Raw genomic sequence first — 21,065 nt, 5'->3', positions numbered from 1 at the left:
TGTAATTTAATCAGAATTAGTCTATAATTGTAAATTGCTTTAATTTTCTGCTTAAACTTTCTCAATTATTGTTAACGTTCGAGCTGCGCATTTTTCTTTATTATCGATCATTTTCAACGCAAAGGAATCTATTTTAAATATGCATCGCTGCGACAAGGTTATCGTTAATAAACAAAAACACAATTTATAGGATCTCGTCGTTGCTAACTAGGTGCTATATACTTGAAAAATAAAATACATCTATGAAGGTAAAGGAATCCGACTTTCGAAAATAAACATTTTGTTGAATCGTCGAACGAAATGGGTTTTCCACTCGGTCAAAGCCTTTACCACTTCATATCAGACATAGTCACGTGGAAATTGTGGTTTTAAACCATTTCCTTTCATGAATGTTTTAGATTCTTGTTTTCTTTGGGTGTCCCACGTTTGGCGCCGAATTATTCCCATTTTAATATATTTTTTTTAATCGTTGAAGATTGTCGCATTTGCAGCAAATAATTGTTATAAGATCGCTCATTTCCTTGAATCTCGGTGATATGTTTATTTTTTTTTACGTAATTGTAAACTAAGCATATTCTTTTTGCTTCGGTGTTGACGCAATTCATATGTAATTAGCAGTAATAAATCGTGCATGAGCTTAAGATGTTTGGAATTGGCTATAACAAACATATCATCGTAATGTGCAAGGTCGAATATGAATGGTTTTGGTGCAAATTATCAATCGGCCTACAAATGACTAATTATCAGTGCTGTAAATAATCAACAATGCAAAGTTCTTGTTACTCAATAATGAACGGCAATCATTATGAGCTGTAAATAAATTAATTATCCGTTTAACACTAATTACTAATCAATGATAATTACAAAAAAACATAATATTTTAAAACATATATTTTATATATGAACATTTTAGTATTGCTAATCATGGAATGACTTTCATATTTTATATAAGTATCAGTTGTAAACATTTCACTTCTGCAACCAAATTAACTTGTTTGAGACACTGAATCATTAGTAATATTAGAGCTGAATCAATAATACAGCAATTTACTAATATTTCAATTAAGTTAAGTGCATAAACTGTTAGAACGTGACGACGATTTTGAGATTTCCATCGCGATATGATCTTTAATAACGCGAAACACTTATTGGTGATATTACGATCGAAGACAATTTTAAAATGATGAAAATTAAATATGCATATGCAAAACAAAGTTACTTTTATTTTTAATTAATGGTTTAAAATAATTGGAGGATAATAGGATAAAATGTATGTACTTTTTAAGTAATCTAGATGTTGTGTAACTATTAACATTTTTCTTGATAAAATGTAGGAATTAACTTTTGACATCTACTTCATTTATTTAACAATAATCTTTTGTTATATAATATTATTTTGTTTCATTGGACGTTTGTCATGGAAACAGTCATAAAATTGAATTTCGTATTTTGATTGAAGGGTTTATAAGTTTACAATAATGAGTATATTCATAAACATCATTTATGCACAATAATCATAACTTAAATAATCTGTTTATATTATATTTAACAGTTTAGGGGCAGTATTTAAATGTCTTTTGCAACGATACAAAATGAATGAATGAAAAATAAAAACTAAAAATTTATTAATAAAATATATATACATATGTAAATCACTATGGTAGTAAATAGCAACAATTAAATTCATTAATAGAGAATACGTTAACGGTTTCCTCGTCTATGTACAACCTTAAACGCTTACGAATGCAAAATGATTATAAATTAATGGTAAAATGATCCTAGATGTAATCGGAGATAAATATCTTCTTCAAATCGGGAACGCTGCCTCCGGCACCGAAGTGCTTCATTTGGCGCGACTTGCTCGATGGTGAATCCAAGAAGGTGCCTTCACGATCGTTAACGAATTCTACGGAAACCTCAACCGATGACGGTTTGCGAAGCGAATCCGAGCTGGAGCGATGCAGGAAAACGTTCTCCTCGCTCAGATAAGCCTGCAGATTCTCTAAGGACCTCTTCGAATTCGACCTGGTGATCTTGAAGTGTCTGCTCAGGGAGCCGCTCTTCGAACTCGTCCTCGACGTCCTGTTCCTCTCCTTATCCTCATCGGGCTTCTCGTTCTGGTAGAATTCGAAATCGCAATTGGCCTCCGTCGTAATGGAATACGAGCTTTGCGTGCTCATCGTGTCGAAGTTCCTCTCCAAAATCACAGAATCGGTGAAGTACTCGTCATCGGAATCCACGATGTTTACAGCTTTGAATTTGTTCAGATCGTTTAAGCTGTCGTAGCTCTTGGTCTGTCTGAGGACGTTCTCCCTTTTCGGAGAGCCCAACGGTATTTGCCGAAGACTGTTTTGGCTCAAGCTGACGTGTCGTAGGTAGGGCTTCAGCAGGTTGCTCTGAGAGGACACGTTCAGGTTGTAGACGGAACCGCGGATGAAATCGGAATTGTTGCTTGGGCTGTATTGCAGATCGTTGCTGTGCGGCTTCTCGCAATTCGTGCATCTGAACGAGGAAGTCTTCTGCTTCTGCTCGACGCGCTTCAAGTTCGAAGAGTGGATTCCCAAATTCAACAAATTTCCATCCAATTTAGCACCTGCAATTATAATCCAAATTATTTTATGTCACGAACGAAATGAGTTTACGCGATTTACCTCTGTTCTCGTTGTTGTGTCTTCTGTAGTTGTGGATGACGGGCACTCGGCCTTCGATGCTCGTGTACAGAGAGCCGTTCGTGATTGGAAACTTGTGCTCGGTCGGCTGATAGCATCTACCAGGCAAACGTTCCGGCAGCATTTGGCCCACTTCCAAACTCTGAGGCTGAGAACCAAAGTGGCGAAACTTGCCATCCAATCCAGCTTCAAAACAAACAAAAAAAAAACATAAATCATATATACCCAAGAACGCGACTTGTTATTTACCATGAGGTAATTTCCCTTCGACGCTTCTCGTATCAGTGCATCTGTAGACTTTGGAAACCCATTGAGTGAATCTAGTATCCAAAATTCCCAAGCTTACTGGAATCATGATGTCCTGAAGAAGTCCCAACCATAGCCCAACCGTTGCAGTCGACCAAGGCGCGATCCACAATGGAAAAATCGACAGAATCTGCGAAACGATTCACCATCAACATCATTATTTTATTATTATTAGTACGCAAAAAAAGAGAAATTAGAAATGCACGGCAAATGAATTGTCGTTATTAAGTGCACTTCATTTCGCATACGCATATGTTGAATATGGAATGCAGCCGAAGAAGAAGAAAGTGTGTTAAGTTTAATGCAATTCTTTTTGCATCGATATTCCCATTCCAATCGAACCACAAAACAACAATCAAAAGACAAGACCAAACTGTAAGATCAATTACAGTTATTGTTATTTTCTGCTTCTATATTTCCATTTCAATATAACCACAAAGACTAACTGTTAGATAAAATGATATAGTACTGTTTTCTATCCGAAATTAAATAATTCATTCAATATTGTTGCAAATCGTTGGAAGCGAGAGGCGTTTTATCTGCGAGAAAAAGCCGATTTGATAAAAATAGAAAGTCCTCTTGGATCTCTTTATTAGGTCTAACGATAATGGCCTCTGCATTTAACGGCCGTAAATGGAGTAGACCATTGAGTAACAGAAACGAAACATACCGAAGCATAAGAGATTGACCAACCTCGGACAGAAGCGTTTTCAACTGAAACCGCGCGTTTACGTGGACGCAATTCCGTTTCCTTTTTCGGAAAAAAAAGTAAATAAATGTTTAAAGTATGAAATAAAAACCAGCATCGCACTAACGAAACAACCGGTTGTAATGTAAAGAATTTTGTTAAGCTACATTCTGGTGTTTTGTTGGGAGCCGTCTGTTTTAACATTAAATCGGTGAAGAAGTTTTCCATCTATTTCATTGCTTCATTTATCATAACGGCTTTAACGGTTCTTCGAAATTAATAGAATAAAAATATTGCTTTTTTGATGCTCATCTTCTACAGCATTTTCTCATTGTCCGTAGCGGTATTATTATTGTGTGGAAACGTTGATGATAGGTGATGAGGCTCCGTTTCAGAATCTAGTCGTGATATACCGCAATGGTATCGACATTTGGTAGTTTAAATACCAAATCGATATCTTCGCAAAGAAACGAAGTCATCGAACGTTTGCGTAGTTCTAAATACATTTCTTTTCTGTGTGTATTTTTTCGCGCGTCGTCGGAAGTTGAGGATTTAACCCACTTTAGAACGATGAGAGATGATCGTTTTCGATTGCGTCAGTGGGCACTTTATTGACCTAGAGACGAATCATATGGGTTGAGCACAAAAGTCGTGAGAAAAAATGCGTTGCGTTATGTTATTATTCCTGCATTAAGAAGCATTGTGTCGTAAAAGATCTATTTTAGAGAAAATATGTAATGGCAATATGCGAAACCTTGAGATGTGAGCGTGGAATATATCGGACCTATTGTTCTGTACGCTTGTAACGCTAAATGCTTTTGATTGCCGTTGCTAAATACACCTCAGCATTCTAATTTTGGATGCATTTCCAAGTTTTTGTACTCAATTTCGATTGCACCAAGAATTTCATTTACAAAAGAATACTACACCTTTCTTATTCATTTGTTCATGTTTTTTTACCCTGATTTAACACGTAATAAATCAGAAAACCAATTGTTTTGATGCCCTTTTTTATTTTATAAATTTTGAACATTTGTATGTTAATATTTAGACCATTCTTTTGCATTCTATAATTTTTTTTGATTTATTTCATTTTTAGATCAAATTATGCCATAATTCTGAAGATTAAAATATTTAATAATGAAAATGTACGTTTAATTTCATTTAAGAAAGAGATTCAAGAAATTATGTTATAAATTTTATAGGATAGAAAAAAATGCAGAGTTAATTAATGAATTAATACAGTTGTAAATGTCAGTAATAATATTATTTTCTATATGTCAATCACAGTATAATATTTAGAATATTCATGCAAATTGTTTTAATTGCTCTTTGTAAAATAATAGATTGTAAAGTAGAGAGCAAAAAGGCAATTATAAAGAAATGCAGAAATAACAAGGTCAGAATGGCGAGAACAGCAAACGTTTCGAGCAAATACAGAAAGATTTTTTTTTAAATGTATGTGTTATTGAGAGAAAGGTGGAGTTTTGTTCATTACGTTGCTCAAATTAATGTTCTGTACATACCACATGTAGTAATATACTTATTTACTTAACCGCAGTACTTTCTACAAGAATTAGTTTTTGTGTTTCTACTTTTTTCGAATCTACAAAATTACAAATACAAAAAGTTCTGTTTTATGAATATTTCTTTGTTTTTATATCAAATTAAAAAATTTATGACTAAAACATGAGCAGATAAAACAAATGATTTATTGTCGTGGCCGACCAATTTATTATCTTCTATTGTATAACTGATATGTATATTTATTAGGTCTACCACTTTCCTCTTAATTATTACAAATCATATTTCATGTATCCATCAAATATACTTGTACGTAATTATTTAGAATAACTTGTGGAATATTAAATCGTATTGTTGCGTCTATTGTATCACCATTTAACAGCCTTATTCAACCCCTAAATATTTGGGTAGGATCATAAAACTTAGATAAAGAAACGGTTGTATTTTCCACAAGCTCAAAACTGATTTCCTTAACTTCCCTCTTTGAAATGAACACATTTTTGTATTATATAATTTACTCTTAGCTAGAGGGTCGAACTGAGAAGTTGGTCTTACTTGGAGAGTAATACTAACTTAAGAGGAGAATGTAATTCTTAGTAATAATCTGTGAGATCAACTGTTATATTGTTGACTATCACAATAAAAACTCTGATGTGTATAATAAAACTAATTAAGAATATTGCATTTAATATTCATAAACCCCTCTAAGATTCCACAACGACATAACTACGAGATAATCCACGGTGTCCAGAGATTTCTTAATCCCGGGACACGACATTACTTTCGTTGTCCGTTTTAGGATTATGGCGTAGGACAGGTTCGCTCCTGAAACACATGTACACTTCTCCAAAGAGATAAGCAGGTTATGTAAGTTATAGTTGTGATCTCACGATCTTAAACCAGTTTGACATTTTAATCTACTCCTTTTATGATCCTTGATTCACGCCACAATCTCGAAGGATCACTTTTTTTATTAACATACAACAAAAAAAAAACTATAGTTGTTAGAGCAAGTGTCTCATGTAGACAACTCGGAGACGTTTTGTTTATGATGTGGTCACGAAGCTGAAAGTTCAAGCTTCGTATGTCTGTACACGATTCTGCACATGTCGAAAGTAATAGTAGTATTCTATTATTAAAGAAATTACAGTTTATGAAATGTCCAGCAATTTGATTTTATGAAATGTTTTTTTAAATTAAAATTAAATTGTAGTCATTGAATCTCATCAAATATTATTTTGTTGAGATCTAATGAAGAGCGTACAGAAAAATATTTCTTTTTAAATTTCCATCGTGCATTGGTAAGATTATCATAAATTATCATAATCGATGTGACCTTGGATTAATTAGAAGAAATGTTACGCGTAGGAAAAAATAAATAAATTGTAATTCAAGTATTTGTGGTCGAAGAGGAAGAATCAATTATCATAAGATTAAGGAAAAATGCTATTTATTTACTTGCATAATTCTGATATTGCTTTTTCGTTGAGATTCATGTTTTCAAATTCGATAATTAATATGCTAATTAACAACAGCAGATGTAATGGTTTTCATAATTAATAAAAAAAACGGTAATAATATTAGGGGAATATGGAATTATTTAAATTTTGCTGAAACCTGCTTGCTTCAATAATTAATAAAATTACAAGGATTCTAATCGAGTTTTTACATAAGGTGTGTAATTAAAATAATGTATGTTTTTTTAAATTAGTATTCAAAGTATGTTTTTTTTCAAATGCGAAGTCTTATTGTGGAAATATTCGACCACTAAAAGTCGCTCGTAACGAATTGCATATTTCCTGTGCAGAATTAACCGCATTTCATAACGAAATGCACGGGAAACGTCGGTGCCGCATTTCAATTACAAACTTATCCGATTATCGCGCTCTGAAAATAAAACGCAGCCGAACTGAATTCGAACAATTACAGACATAGTTGCAATAATTGCAAAAAAATTTATAGGTATAATAACTAGTTTCCCGTAGCGCAAATTAGAAACTGCTGGCGATGTAACTGTGCCCATCCGAATGAGAAGTCTCTTAATGGAAATCAATTAGCACACATTGAATTATCGCTGAAATTGCATTGTAATTTTGTCTTCATTATGATTATTATTATTTTTTGTTCTCTTTTTCTTACTGCGTTTTGGTATAGATTATAAGTGGAGCGGTGGTTTTGCGATTCTTCGGATTCGAGAAATGCCACAAAAGATTGCCTTTTGTAATTGGAAGCAGTAATTGGTGCATAGAAAGAGGAAAATGAGTGTGCCGCGAGAGGCTTATGAATACGAAGCGGCTTTTGAGGTCAGAACACACCCGCAGGTATAGGTCAGGAGTTCAAGCAGTTTTACTTACGATTATCGGGAGGTGATAGAAGAGGTAGCAGACAATAAGAACCGGATGTATGGTTTCTAAACCGGTGCCGCCCTTCTCGCCGCCACCGCTGTAATCTTTGTTCAAAGGCTTCCGGCTGTTGGTGGAGCTCACCGTCGTCGATACATTAGACACGTCGCTCTTCCAGATTGTGTTGTAGCCATTCAGCTGAGCCTGGGGGTCGTATCCGAAGCCGCTGGTTCGTTGAATGGTGTACGTGTCGTAATAACCCTTATCGTGGCTGTGAGGTCCGCTGAGTTCGCTTAGATCGCTCGTAGACTTCTTCAGGAAATCGAATCCGGCCCTCTTCAGCTTCCAGTATATCAGGCAGATGTAGAGAAACGCGACGAAGCTGATTGTGGCTAGGAATATGTGCAGGACGATGATGAAGGCGTTGAATTTTAAGTCCAACTGGTACGGCATGAAGTGGCAGCGGTTATCGAACAGTTCCTCTTCTTTAGCGAGGATTGCTGCAACCCCGACGCAAGCACAGAGTGTCGTCAAGCAGAAGAGATGGTAGATGACGTGCGTCGTCGTCAGGTATTGCTTCATGTTCTGCTGCTTCCTGTACAGCTTAATCGAAAACAACCCTATTACAGCGAGAGTTGTCAAGCAGCTTGCTTGAAAGGTATGCGTGGAATTGAAGAGCCACACGAAAGCGGCGCAGCAATCGAAATTCTTCTGGATCTCGAACAGGGAGATCTTCTGCATGGCAATGTAGCAGATCACAGATACATTTCGGATTACCGCTCCCACGAGGATCGCAACGATCGTGATATCGTAAGCCTTCCACTTGCCCTTGTTCTTGTGGAAGATCGCCAAAGTCCACAGCAGGAGGATCGTCACTATCGGAACTGTTATCACTACCGCCAACTCATAGTTGCTGTAGTGGAACATCCTGAAGCTGAAACAAAAAAATAAATAAGAAACTGTTCAATTATGATCGATGTCCGCTTTCGCGGAAACGCATTGCATAAACCCAATTAGACACCACTTCTGCATAAGCATCAAACGAATCTAAACTATATTACAAAACCATTGTTCTCGCCATGCCCAGATGCTTCTGCATCCTAGAAAAAAAAATTGCTGAAGCTATTTTTCTAGTATGCTAATCCACTTAGTCGAGATTCAATTTTTTTTTGCTTTATCTCCGACAGATTGTTGTCCTTTTTTTTTAATTTTTTTTATTTTGTTTGACTTGTTTCAGAGCTGGAATTCCAAGGCTGGCCGTGCTTTGACCATTCGGGAACAATTGAATGCGCGCTGACCGGATCTATAGATGACCAAGGCCCGTTCGTTCGCTGAAGTCATTTACTCGAACCGGAATAGTTAGGAAAACAATACATAACGAGAATGGGACAATATTTAGACTGCAGAGGGTTTTAGAATATTATTGGTGCATTAAGTGGAACCGTATTGTTATTCTCAATTGTTTAACACGCTTATACTCCGAACCACGTTGCAATTGCAATTCATATTAATATTTCTCTGTTAAAATATGTTTGTTTTTTGTACAAAAATTTATAAAAAAAAAATAGTTGTCTTCAAACTATATTTTGAATAATTTTTAATTTGTTGAGAAATCTATCTAAAATATGTACTACTACTATTACAACGTACTCAATTTATTAATGTAACAAGTCTTAACTGTGTCATACGCATTCATCAAATGTTTGAAGCGAAACTCCTCAACAAATACAAACAATACTACTTACTATAATAGTATTTTAATTGACTTAAACTTCTTTACTTAGAATATTTATGCTGAGAAGTTTTATTTAATATTTTCAAATGTCAAATGTGATCACATGTGTACTAACTTAAATGATGCGTAAGTACTTTGACCGATTGCATGGCTGGTTTTGTTTGTTAATTTAATTAGCAAGTAATACGATTTCTAGTCTTTACAACCTCTTCGATTAACTAAGAGAGTAATTGACATTTACATTTAAAAAAATATATTTTGAAAACTTATATAAGAAAAATTGGTACTAATTAGAAAATAATATAGCAGATCTCAGAAAATTTCAATTACTTAGTAAAAATGTGCTACTTAATAAGACAGAAAACATAATTAAATAGTAGTAATTAACAGCATTAGCGAATTGTGTAATTGCTATGCTTTCAAAATTAATACAAAACGTATTTGTTCTTTTGTAGACAATACACAACAACTATATACTATATACATATGTCAGCTGTCACTTCAGTGTCAGTGTCAACGTACGTTTTGATTGGTACACCTGACAGATATGTTTGTTTTATGATAGGCAAAGTATGGAATAAAAATAAATTAAACATTTGCATTATTGCTACAAATTAATCCAAATCTGATTAAAAGTTAACTACAACTTGAAAATACTAGACATTAATTGATCTAAGCATGAAAGAAATGCATTTATAGTTGATTGACAAAAATAATCAACTTGTCCATTTGACGAAGATTAATCACTTTATTCACATGTAAATAGTTTGTTTTTCTCGGTTACTACAGACTTCACAATTACTTCCATCATTTCTAAGGGAATTAGATCAGTGCGGAACTCAATTTTGATTTACGTTACAACAATTTGAATAAAATTAAATAATTCTATCCACAATGAGAAAATCTTTCCACAACTTTTACAAAAAAAAAACGTTATCAATTTAATAGGTGAAAACGTAAATTTTAGTATATAAAAGTAAGTATTTCATCAATTACTAAAAATAATAATATACAAAAATTTAGGCCCAATTAAGAAAAGAATACAGTTCGCTTTATTTAAATCCGGATCCGATTAAAACAAAAGAAGCGACCGTTAAACCGTTCGAAATCACACACCTTTAAAATGAAATGTAATTCGTTTCTCGCCTTTAATTGCAAGAGTTTATATTAATTATTTAGCTGTTTTTTTTTGTAATATTTTGTTGATCCTCATTAGCAGTTGTGGCTATGATTAATTACAGGAGAAAACGCAGCTAGAAACGTACATTTCGAAACAGAATCGTTATTATATTTGTGCGGTAGGAATTGACCAGGTTTCACTTGGCAAGCGAATAACGTAACAAGATCTTAACTAAGTGCGAATGTTCTTCACTTTCCAAGACGATGAAATTTGACGACTCAAACTTTCAACTTTTCTTTTATGAATTATTACCCCGTCGTTCGTGCAATTTTAGTATATACCGACCAGGCACGTACACTTTTCCCTTTCTAACTGTTAAAATGCAGTTCGGATGTAATAGCCTCTGCAGGTTTCTCGTTACGTCTACGTTATTAGAGAGAGATTAAATAACTTGTAGAATGTTTCTTTTTAGTTGTAAATCAATAAAAGAAAGCTCGTTTACTTCGAATTATGTATGAATGTAATAACAATTAGTAAGTACTACCATTCTTTCATAACAATAGAGAAAAAATGTATTAGGAATACATGAGTTGATAAGTATAATTTTAGTAATTTGATTTGACAGCTGCTATAATTTTTGACATTTTTTCAACTCAACATTTTGTGATCTAACCTATAACATTATACATTTTTTGACATTAATATTGAAGTTGTTTAATAAATTATTTTTATTTCCTTATAAAAAAAAAACTTACAATCAATTGTTACCATAACTTATTCTTGATTTTAAATAATTGTTTATTAAAAATAATTAAAAATTGTCCACTAATTCAAACAAATGTAATTACTATATAAATTAGAATGAAAATGTTTCTTTCTTATGATATTATTTTGTAAAGAAGACCTTAAATATTATTGAAGTTTAAAATTAAATAATTTAGATTTGGAAATTCTGAAGAAAATCTTCTAATAGATTATGTAATTAATTACTGAATGAAGTTTTTTTTAATATTATATTAATGTTGATTTTAACGAAGAGGAAATATTCATTTCCTGTTCGGAAGAATGGATTGAAGTGAAAAGAACTTTTTTTTTAAATTTTAGAAAATCCATCATTGCTATTGTTGTAAAAAGGAATGTACGAGCTTTTAATTAAGTGTGTGATGTAAGTGTACGCGGCTAATTTCGAGTCAGTCGTACAATGGGAAAAGTGATCAAATTACCGGAGGAAGAAAAAGCGAAATGAAGCGGTGATTCCGGAAGCAAAATGCGAACGCACGTTTTCCATCATCGCAATTTCAATATTCCCGCAAATTAACTGTATCCTTTTACATCCGATTACGACAAAAGAAAGAATCCTCCGGGTTTCTTAATCTCTGCCATCACGAAAGGAAGCGGCCTCGACCAAGTTACTGTTACGCAACGATCGCGTACATTTTCTCTCTCTTAATTTTATTTTCTGCAAACACGTGAGTGAACATGGTTTTTACTGAAAAACAACACATTTTCGTCATCTTTCCTGAAAATGCTAAACAGCTAATGCTAATACCATAGGACGTATCAGAGTGAAACTGTGGAAGCGATTAGACTCGATGAACTGGAATATTTTTACACGAAGCCATCAACCGTGAATAACGCCGCAAAAATTTCATTTACTCCACATATTGTGTTGGACACCGTGAACATCGGTTTCATATTTATAGAATTTTTTTCCCTATTTTCGAGCGGCAAAATGACGTAATCCAATTAGCCGAAGAACCGTGAATGCATGCATCCTCTTCCTTCGATCGCGATTTATTACCACGCTTTATTGAAATTCATCGAGCTAATTTTGGATGATTACTTCAGATCTGTTACATTTTCTTATCACAATCTTGCAGCTGCAATATACTGTAAGAAATACCATTAGTTGTTTGTCTAATTCTTCATAATATTTACCATAGTCATCATAATAATTTCTATTTATTCCACGTGTTTTTATATCATTATATAATTAAACTCATAGATACAATAAACTTATAATGAAATTATACTTTCAATTTCACTTTTGTACAATTATAAATTATTATTATCATATTTATTAGTTACTTAGTCTCGACTTCAACAAAAGGCCGAGTGTTAATTAATTGAATTACGGAGACGGCGCCGTTACATAAAATCGTTAGCGCTAGATTTTCTTCAATCGGTTTTTAGAAATTCGCGCGAAATTCCGTTCTGTCGTCGCAGCAATTAAAGCTGCAGGAGATCCGTAATTACTTTACGATCTGTTTCTTTCAGCTTCTTAATTGTGAAAGTCCATTTTCTCTCAGTTCGCAACGAACGAACTGTGAATTATTATTATTACAATTGTTTGATCTTTGCACGAAGAAATCATATATCAATATGGAAATTATAATTTTCGTTTTTTTCTTACCATTAAGAATGCGAATTAAATGAAATGTAATTTATTGAATAACATTCATGCAATAATTAGTTTAATTATTATTTGATTTTATGAATAAATCGTATATAATTATGAGATTTTTTTACAAAATTATTAGTTATTAATTATAAAATAATTAGACGAAATCTTCAATCAATTTGAGATGAATTTTTCGTAATTAACCAATTAAATTCATGTAATAATTAAAAAAAACGAAAATTCTTATAATTTCGTAAAAAATTGTATATAAAACAATAAGATGATTTTTTTGGAAATACTTATAATACCGTTGTGTCGTGTTGCAAATGGAAAGGAAATTTAATTTTCGTGACATTTATGTCGTGCACTAAGTACACATGATATCTGTAATTTTTTGTTTTGCAAAACTATAGATATATATATAATAAATATGTCTATTTTTAGATCAGCGAGTCGTAGGAAACGTTTCCTCGCCATTGGCTGCAATTAAATTCGTTACGTGACGTCGGATTGTTCTTAAAGTGGATAGGAGCGTTGAACAATGGGGGCCTTGTTAATCGACAAAAACAATTACGTAATTGGCCTAAAGCTTATATAAAGCATTCGGTGCAGTTTACAATTGCGACTCTTCCAAATGGATTTATAATAAAACGTGAAACTAACTCACTAATTATAATTAACATGTATTCCTTTGTTTTAAACAATTGAATTTGCATGGATAACTTAAAACACAATGTATATAAGAGAAAGTAATAAGTGCATTATTTAGCATATTATTGTCATTTAAAAAAATCTTAAATAATACAGTAATACCTCGCAAAATGCGGATAATCGGACTGTGTGAAGCCTATATGATTTTGTCCATTAATTACTTTTTTAAATATTATAATTTAACAAAGGTACACCGTCATCTTTTGATTGTTCATTTAAGAAACCTATGTCGTATATATTCGTCATGATCCCTTGTTTTGCATAGCGCTTGTGACGAATATATTCGCACAAACGATACCCAAAAGTACGTTGCTTCTAGGGAAGTCACTTCATAGAAACTGCTTAAAGAGTTATGAAATTTATTAATTAAAAATATAAAGGAAAAGTGCCATTAGAAAAAAGTCAAAAATAATTTAGAGTGTATAAAATATTATAAACTCCTACCAGATATTAACACTGCCGCCACGTGAACATTATTTAACGACCGGCAATTATGAATTAAGTGGTTCTTGTTTGGTGCCATTCATTTTATAACACTTCACAAGTATTATCCAATTCATTTTAGTTTTGACATTGTTGCGCTGCGACGAAGCTAATTCGAGCAATTCTTTTTTTTCAGTTCGTAATTAATTGAACTATCCTATTCGCGCTATGCACAAACAAGGTCATTATCTACCTCATTTCAGGACGTTTCATTGTTATTTATACATGCATGGGAATGCATAAAACATAGCACAATAGGACCGACGTTCCCAAAAAAGAAATATCGCTGATCACGAAAACCATAACGAAAATCGATGCAATTTCGTTACATGAGAAATATAAAATAAAATATGAGAATATAAAATTGTTTTTATTTTATTGTTATGTAAAATTAATTGAGACATCTAAAATGAAGAGGTTTTGAAAAAATCAAAAGTTATTGAATGCGAATCAGTAAATTAATTGAGACATCTCGAATGAAGGCAGATGGAAAGGATACCTTTCAAATACCGATGATTGTTAATTTCATTCAAATCGTAGTAGAAAGTATCATCAGTTTACTATTTATGGTGGTGAAAGATGATCAGATTAAGATTATTAGATTTTACCTAAATAGATGTTATCAATGTTGAATCATCATTGAAACTTGAATCAATAAAATGTGTATAAAAATAACTTTTTGGTGTACTTCAAGGAACTGTACTTGGGCTTATCCTTTACCATATTTGTAAATAAATGTGAATTTTGATTAAAGAAAAGTTAATATAAAATGAAAAAATATTGTATAATACAGCAATACCTCGCATACCGCGGTTTTCATCAGTGCGGTTTTAAAATATAGTATTATTTTATTTTTATGCAGTTTTAAAGTCTTCGATTAGTGCGGGTTCAAATAGTGCGAGATTTAAATTAATGTGTATATACAATTGTGATCTTATTTGTAAACAATTTTTGCATCGTTATTAAAGAAACAATGAATTTGTGTTGCGTCTATTACAACAATCTAAAAGGATGTGGATCGAGGCCTTCCTGACCATGAAACACCTTCATAATTAATACAAACTCCTTTTTTCTTTCTTGTATAATATCCTGCATTATTTTGAAGCCAGATAGATGGATTATTCGACTCGTAAAATTTGTTATCTGAATATTCCAATTCAAATAGTCGTGTTTTTTCATCAAACATTCGTTGCTTATCGAATTATCCAATAAAGATTACAGGAAAATATATGAAACGTGAACAAATACGTTAATTTTAACGGCATTTTATATACACAAATGAGAATTAAATGCATAACAACGTTTACATATTTTATAAATAATGCAACGCGATAAACTAGAACCGGAGATCCCGTTTTTGTAAAATTTATGAGTTTTGTTGCTAAGAAGTGTAATTAAGCAAATTTAGAAAAAAAAAAACATAATAATTTATTACTGTATGTTCTGAATTATGATAATTTAATAATTGTTTATAGAATCATATTTAAATCGAATGAAATAAAGATTATATAATTTTCTTTCATAATTATAAATATATTAATAAGTGTAAATATATTAATAAAAGTGTTGAAAATTTATCAAGAAAATTCAAATACAATTTTAATTCAAAATTTGAAAGTTATTGAGTGTAGTTATTAAATAATTCATTTATATTGTAGAGATTTCTAAATTCACGAGAAGAGAAAATTGGGAATTGAGATTCATGTAATTTACTAGAAATTACAAACGTTTTGAATTTCTTTTTATTTTCCACAATTTAAATTAAAATTTCATCTTCTTTCTTTCATTCTTTTTTTTTCGGTATTAAATTAAAAATAATATTTATTTTTCAAATCATCAAATTTGTCTTCAATTAAAGAATGTGTACTTTTATAAACATAAATTAGATTCAAAGATTGTAATTTTAAATATTTTAAGTGGTATAAGTTTAAATTGTATTCAACATTCTTTCACTTCTATCTTTGTTTGCTTAAGAACTATCAGTATTTTGAGTTCAAAACACGATGTTATTGAAGAAACGGTTGTTTGAATTACCTTAAAAACCCGTGTCCATTATCTCGACTATTATTTGTAATTGCTGCCTCGTACATTAGGCGCGATAAGAAATGGAGGTTTAAGCATGTCAAAGAAGTAAAAAAAAATAAGAACAGGCACAGGCATTCTTTGAACGGCCGAATCTAATCTGAAACCAGAGGAAATGGACATTATTTTCATAATTTAGAGGACAAAGAATTCTTCGAAACCGCGAATAATTCGCCTACACCCAAATGTTATTCACCACCAAGAACAACAACAATAACAAGACTTGACGATCCCGTACTTGGATTCTCTATACGGCAGTAGATTTCTAAACCTACACAGTGGAAAATCAAATATCATTATTGTTATGCTAGAGGAGAAACTTAGCTCTAATAATTAACAGGCAGATGTCTACCAGCTATTAACAATGGTTCTTGAAGAAATTATTGCATTTGTCTTGTTAACATATAATTACGTTTGTAACAAACTTCTTTATTTACTGTATGTTTTCTAATTTATTACGTAAATTTCTTTATTATTATAGCTCTTATTATTTGTGTACAATTTGTTTTAAATTCAATTAATTGAGTAAATAGTGAATGGGAATGATAAGGATCCAACACACCTAGATGTAATTTGCTCCGGCTGCAAATATCGTAAAGGCATGGGTGTTCTCTTACGATACTCACAATTTCGGTTGCATAATCGTTTCGTACAATAACAAGAAATAGAAATACATTACAGAATATATGCAATAATCGCTTACTAATAGTTCATTGACTTTTGAGAATTATCTTACTACAAAATATGTAATATAAAATAAATATTAAATTATGATTTTTAAATACAAACAAAAAAGTTTTCCCTTATTTACAATTAAAATATTCCATTTTCTCCAGATTTTCAGAAACAGCTAATGTTATGTTGTTGTTTATGCTAAATATTGTACATTATCATTTTTTTTGTCTAACCTCATTTCCTATCATTTGGTTTACTAACATAATAATCTTTTAATAATAGAATAGTTAAACTTTTCTTCAAGTTTGACAATTAAATACTTCTAAATGACAGACTAATCCAGTACATACGTTTTAAAGAATGAATATTTAGCTTTAATTTCGTTAGTTAAAAATGAACTTGAGGCTTATACTTTTTGAGTTCATTGAAAATATGAGGAAATAAACTATAAATATACTAAAACAATATGGTAAAAATAGTGTTAAAAGTGAGGTTAGAGCCTTCTGGATAATAGCTAATTAAGAACTGAAAAAAGCTAAAATAAATAATGCATAATGTGATTGAAGTAAGCGTAAAACAAAACTAAATAACTTTTAGTGAAAAATAGAATTAAAAAATAAGTATATTTCAAATTAAAAATATTTTCATAAATAAGTAACACACGAGGATTGCGCAAATCATCGGTCCAGTGAACGCAATTTCGCAACGACTCGAAACGTGCTCGAAATGACCCTCAATTAAATTCCGTGAAGACGAAAAAAAAATAAAACAAGAAGTGTAGCATTGCAATTTAAAAGAAAGGACTTTCGTTTTCTCTTAAAGAGTCGTGAACTTAACGAGCGGCGGTATTAGGGTTTCCAGATTTAGCGCTTGAACTCGCAGTGTGTCATAAGGTCATATACTAAATCGAATTAGAGATCCGTTAGATTTGCGTTTTTCTCGAGAGGAAAATTATAAATAAAAAAAAATAAATAAATAGGAAAATAATATTCATAAATTGTGGGTGTGTGTGAGAGATTCTTTTCCTACGTTGAAAGTCCTTGGGATTGGCATGTAGGTAGGTGCAAGCCCACGCTGATACGAACAATTGAATTCGTATCGAAGATGAGTCGACCGACCTACTGCAGTTGCTGCCTTCCATAATAGACATCCAATTTCCTAGGAAATGGAACGACCGAAAAGTAGAAAAGAGAGATAAATATAGTATGGAGAGAATAAAAATTGGATCGCAGCAGCAATTACGTCAAATGTTTGAGAATTGTATCCGTGGTAACGGTTAATATCAACGTATCGATCTAACTTTCACACGCAGAAACGAATCCATAACGACGACAATGGTGGTAGTAACCGACTCGAACTCAGTCTTCGGTTCTCGATGTTATTAATAAACAAAACAACAACAAAAAAAAAGTTGATGCAGAGAACCCAACCCAATTCTTGAACTTTGAATGCGCAACAGCTAATGGGGAAACGTGCTCTTTGTTTCTACGCTTGATAGAAAATTTCTTTCCGTCTGCGACAAGATAACATTCTATTCAATTTTTCTATTTTCTATCGGAAGATCAGATCTTAAATGTTCATTACCTAATTGCCATATCGGAATTAGTTGAACTACCAATTGAAAATTAATTAATTGCCTCTTAATTAATTAATTAATTAACGTAACAACTGGATCGTTTTCAATTTATGCTACGTTTTAAACATGTAAAATAGTTTACTAAACACTTGTTTCGAAAGTCGTTTAATTAGCTGCACATATTAAAAATGCTTCATTCACAGATCTCCATTTTTTTTACTATAATAGATTAATTAAGTGTAGTAAATCTATAAACTTATGAATGATGAGTATTTAATGAAACGTATTAATGTTCAACCTAGAAAAACAAACTAGTTTAAATATGGGTCATTCTCATGAGTTTCTCATAATATTATCGATAGTCGTTTTTAATAATAGCAAATAAATATTATAAAAAAACTGAAATATACGATTGCAGAATATAAATTTCAAGAACTGCTATAACTATTATATATGTAATATTAAATAATCTATTCAAGAGAAGAAATAAAGATAACACTAATTGGAAATTAATCTACAAATTGTAGCTATAAAATCTGCATAAATCTGAGATAAGAATGAGTGGGTGGTCTATCAGGTTACGAATTTCATTTCTATAGGATTTGATTTCAACAAATGAACATTTCTTTCTTACATTTGGATGATTAGAGAGAGAATTGGGACGAGAAAGCAATGAACTTGTTTTTCGTGCGGGATTAAAAGAGGAAATATAAAAGAGTTAGAAAATATAGTGGAAGCAGATATCATAAATAATTTAGAGATACTGAAGTGCTTGGGGATTTGCCAGAAAGGAAGCGCGGTTGGAATGGAAGTCAACAAATTGCTGTGTGATTTAAGATGCGAAATTGCATACACCGATTGCCAGAAGAAAAGGACAAAAATGAATAACTGAAAATAACAATCTAAATAGCACAAATCAAAAAGAAGAAAAAAGAAACAATGATCTCTCTTTTCCTGTAACGATATTCCAATACGTGCAAGTAGATTTTTTTTTTAAATAGAAAGGCTTCATTTCGAACAAATATCGCTTTTATGATTGTTTAAAATGAACGTGTTCCTTTGTTGTTGAGTTGAGAATGGTTACGATTTATGCATTAAGAATCTAAAACAGTTTTTTTTTTGTTTGATTATGAGTGAAAAAATGAAGTTGTATGGAAAGAGGTTGAAATAGTTTGGATATAATTGTGAACAGATGAACGCAGAATGTCATTGATTAATATGACAAGAATTTAAAACAGTTTTTTTTAATTCACAATAACAATATGCAAATAAGTTAAATGAATCTGGATGAAAAAAAAAATAAAAATGGACGAACAGATGATTTAAATTAAGCGCAGTTTGTTTACAAAACAGAGTAATTTAAAAATGACCTTAGATGTAGGAAACACGGTGATTAGTTGCATTCCCGACTCGCTCGGAAGACGTTAAAATCATCAAGAGGCATGAATCATAATGTATTCAAATGTTTGTTTTATGTCTACGTTGATAACTAGTTTCAAATAATACGTTCTAGTATTTATAAAATAAAGAATTATCATGAAAAAGTATACAAGTTGTACTTCCATTATCTAAAAAATATTAATAATTATTTATATAAAATCCACAAAGATTTAAATGATTTTTTTATTGTTACTAACTTTTTTGTCTAAAATATAATTATAAAACAATTTTTTATATGGTGAAAAATTAATAATGTTGTTATTTCTAAATAGCAATTACTTTCTGAGTTTTTATAATATTCTACGAAGTATGAAATTTGGTATAATTATTTTGTGACTGGCAATTAATTTGTACGGTGTTATTAATTATATTTTTACTATAGTATTAACATTGTTTTTATATTAAAGTACTGCAAGATATTACGAAATATTAATTACGTTTATATTCTTCAAAGATTTCTGTGTTAATTTTGTTAATGTCCAATATCTAACGATAATTAATGGTTGATGTATGGGTTTGGATGTGGAGTAAATATTGTTTAATTATATGAAATTATAGGAGCTATCATGTATCCATTAACCTTGTTTGGTTAACTTTTGTTTTGTTCTCGTGTGTACATTTCTCTGCGACGAAAGGTTTTTTGTTTTCTATGCAAAAATTAAAGAAATTCGGTTATTGGAACAAATCGCTGCAGTGTTGATAAAAATAACGAATTCTGCGAGCGCACTTTCTCTCGTGAAAGCACAACGAATTCCTCGCAGCAATCCCTTGATCATTGGTGCTGGTAGCTTCAAAAGGAAAATCTAATTTCGGACCTCCTGCAAAAAAGCCCCGGGTCTCCGACCCAATTCTCACGTCCCGCATCGATTGACTTACATTAAGAACTGTAATCCGAGCGGCTATAAACAAAGTCCAAATCCATTGGTCGTTTCCAAGAATGTTCTGCTCAAAATTTCTGATCGCCACGGAAAATTGTTTCAAATCATCTTCGCACGAAATAGTTTTGCTGCGACACAAGCTTACTACACTGGACACTTCGGGAGGGCACGCACCACGCATCAACTAAAGAAAACTCGTTCTTGTACCGAGGAGGAGCGCGATTTGTTCTGCGGTGTTTGGAAAGGAAGAACAAAAACCGGCGCGATGCGAGCCTGCGAGGTAAGTGCAGGATTGAGGTCAGATTCGCGTTTTCTATACGGGCCTGCTGCAACGCTTCGAAGGCTCCGAACACAAGCCGACAATTGTTGATGATGGTAATGATGGTAAATGGAAAACGGATGAGAGCCGGCCGTGGTCTCTCCTGCCTCCACTCC

The 21,065-nt window shown here is 32.1% G+C and overlaps 1 protein-coding gene across 2 annotated transcripts; it reads right to left on the bottom strand.

Annotated features, from left to right (window-relative positions):
- Positions 1–1,577: 1,577 nt before the first annotated feature.
- LOC108566398 lies at positions 1,578–21,065 on the bottom strand. 2 transcript variants are annotated; one of them, XM_017926259.1, is made up of 5 exons: positions 20,629–21,065; positions 7,542–8,463; positions 2,919–3,105; positions 2,652–2,855; positions 1,578–2,593 (listed from the first exon to the last, which is right to left on the bottom strand). In XM_017926259.1, the coding sequence occupies exons 2-5, from the start codon at positions 8,454–8,456 to the stop codon at positions 1,779–1,781; spliced, it is 2,121 nt and encodes a 706-aa protein (XP_017781748.1). In that variant the 5' UTR covers positions 8,457–8,463; positions 20,629–21,065; the 3' UTR covers positions 1,578–1,778. The 2 variants fall into 2 exon arrangements, with proteins under 2 accessions (XP_017781748.1, XP_017781749.1); XM_017926260.1 differs by lacking the exon at positions 20,629–21,065 and adding an exon at positions 13,941–14,015.

The sequence above is a fragment of the Nicrophorus vespilloides genome, unplaced genomic scaffold (genome assembly GCF_001412225.1).
Source record: "Nicrophorus vespilloides isolate i.1.1-1 unplaced genomic scaffold, Nicve_v1.0, whole genome shotgun sequence".
NCBI classification, from domain to species: Eukaryota; Metazoa; Arthropoda; class Insecta; order Coleoptera; family Silphidae; genus Nicrophorus; species Nicrophorus vespilloides.
Note: the sequence above shows the minus strand (reverse complement) of the source record. Positions and strands in the feature narration are given on the sequence as shown.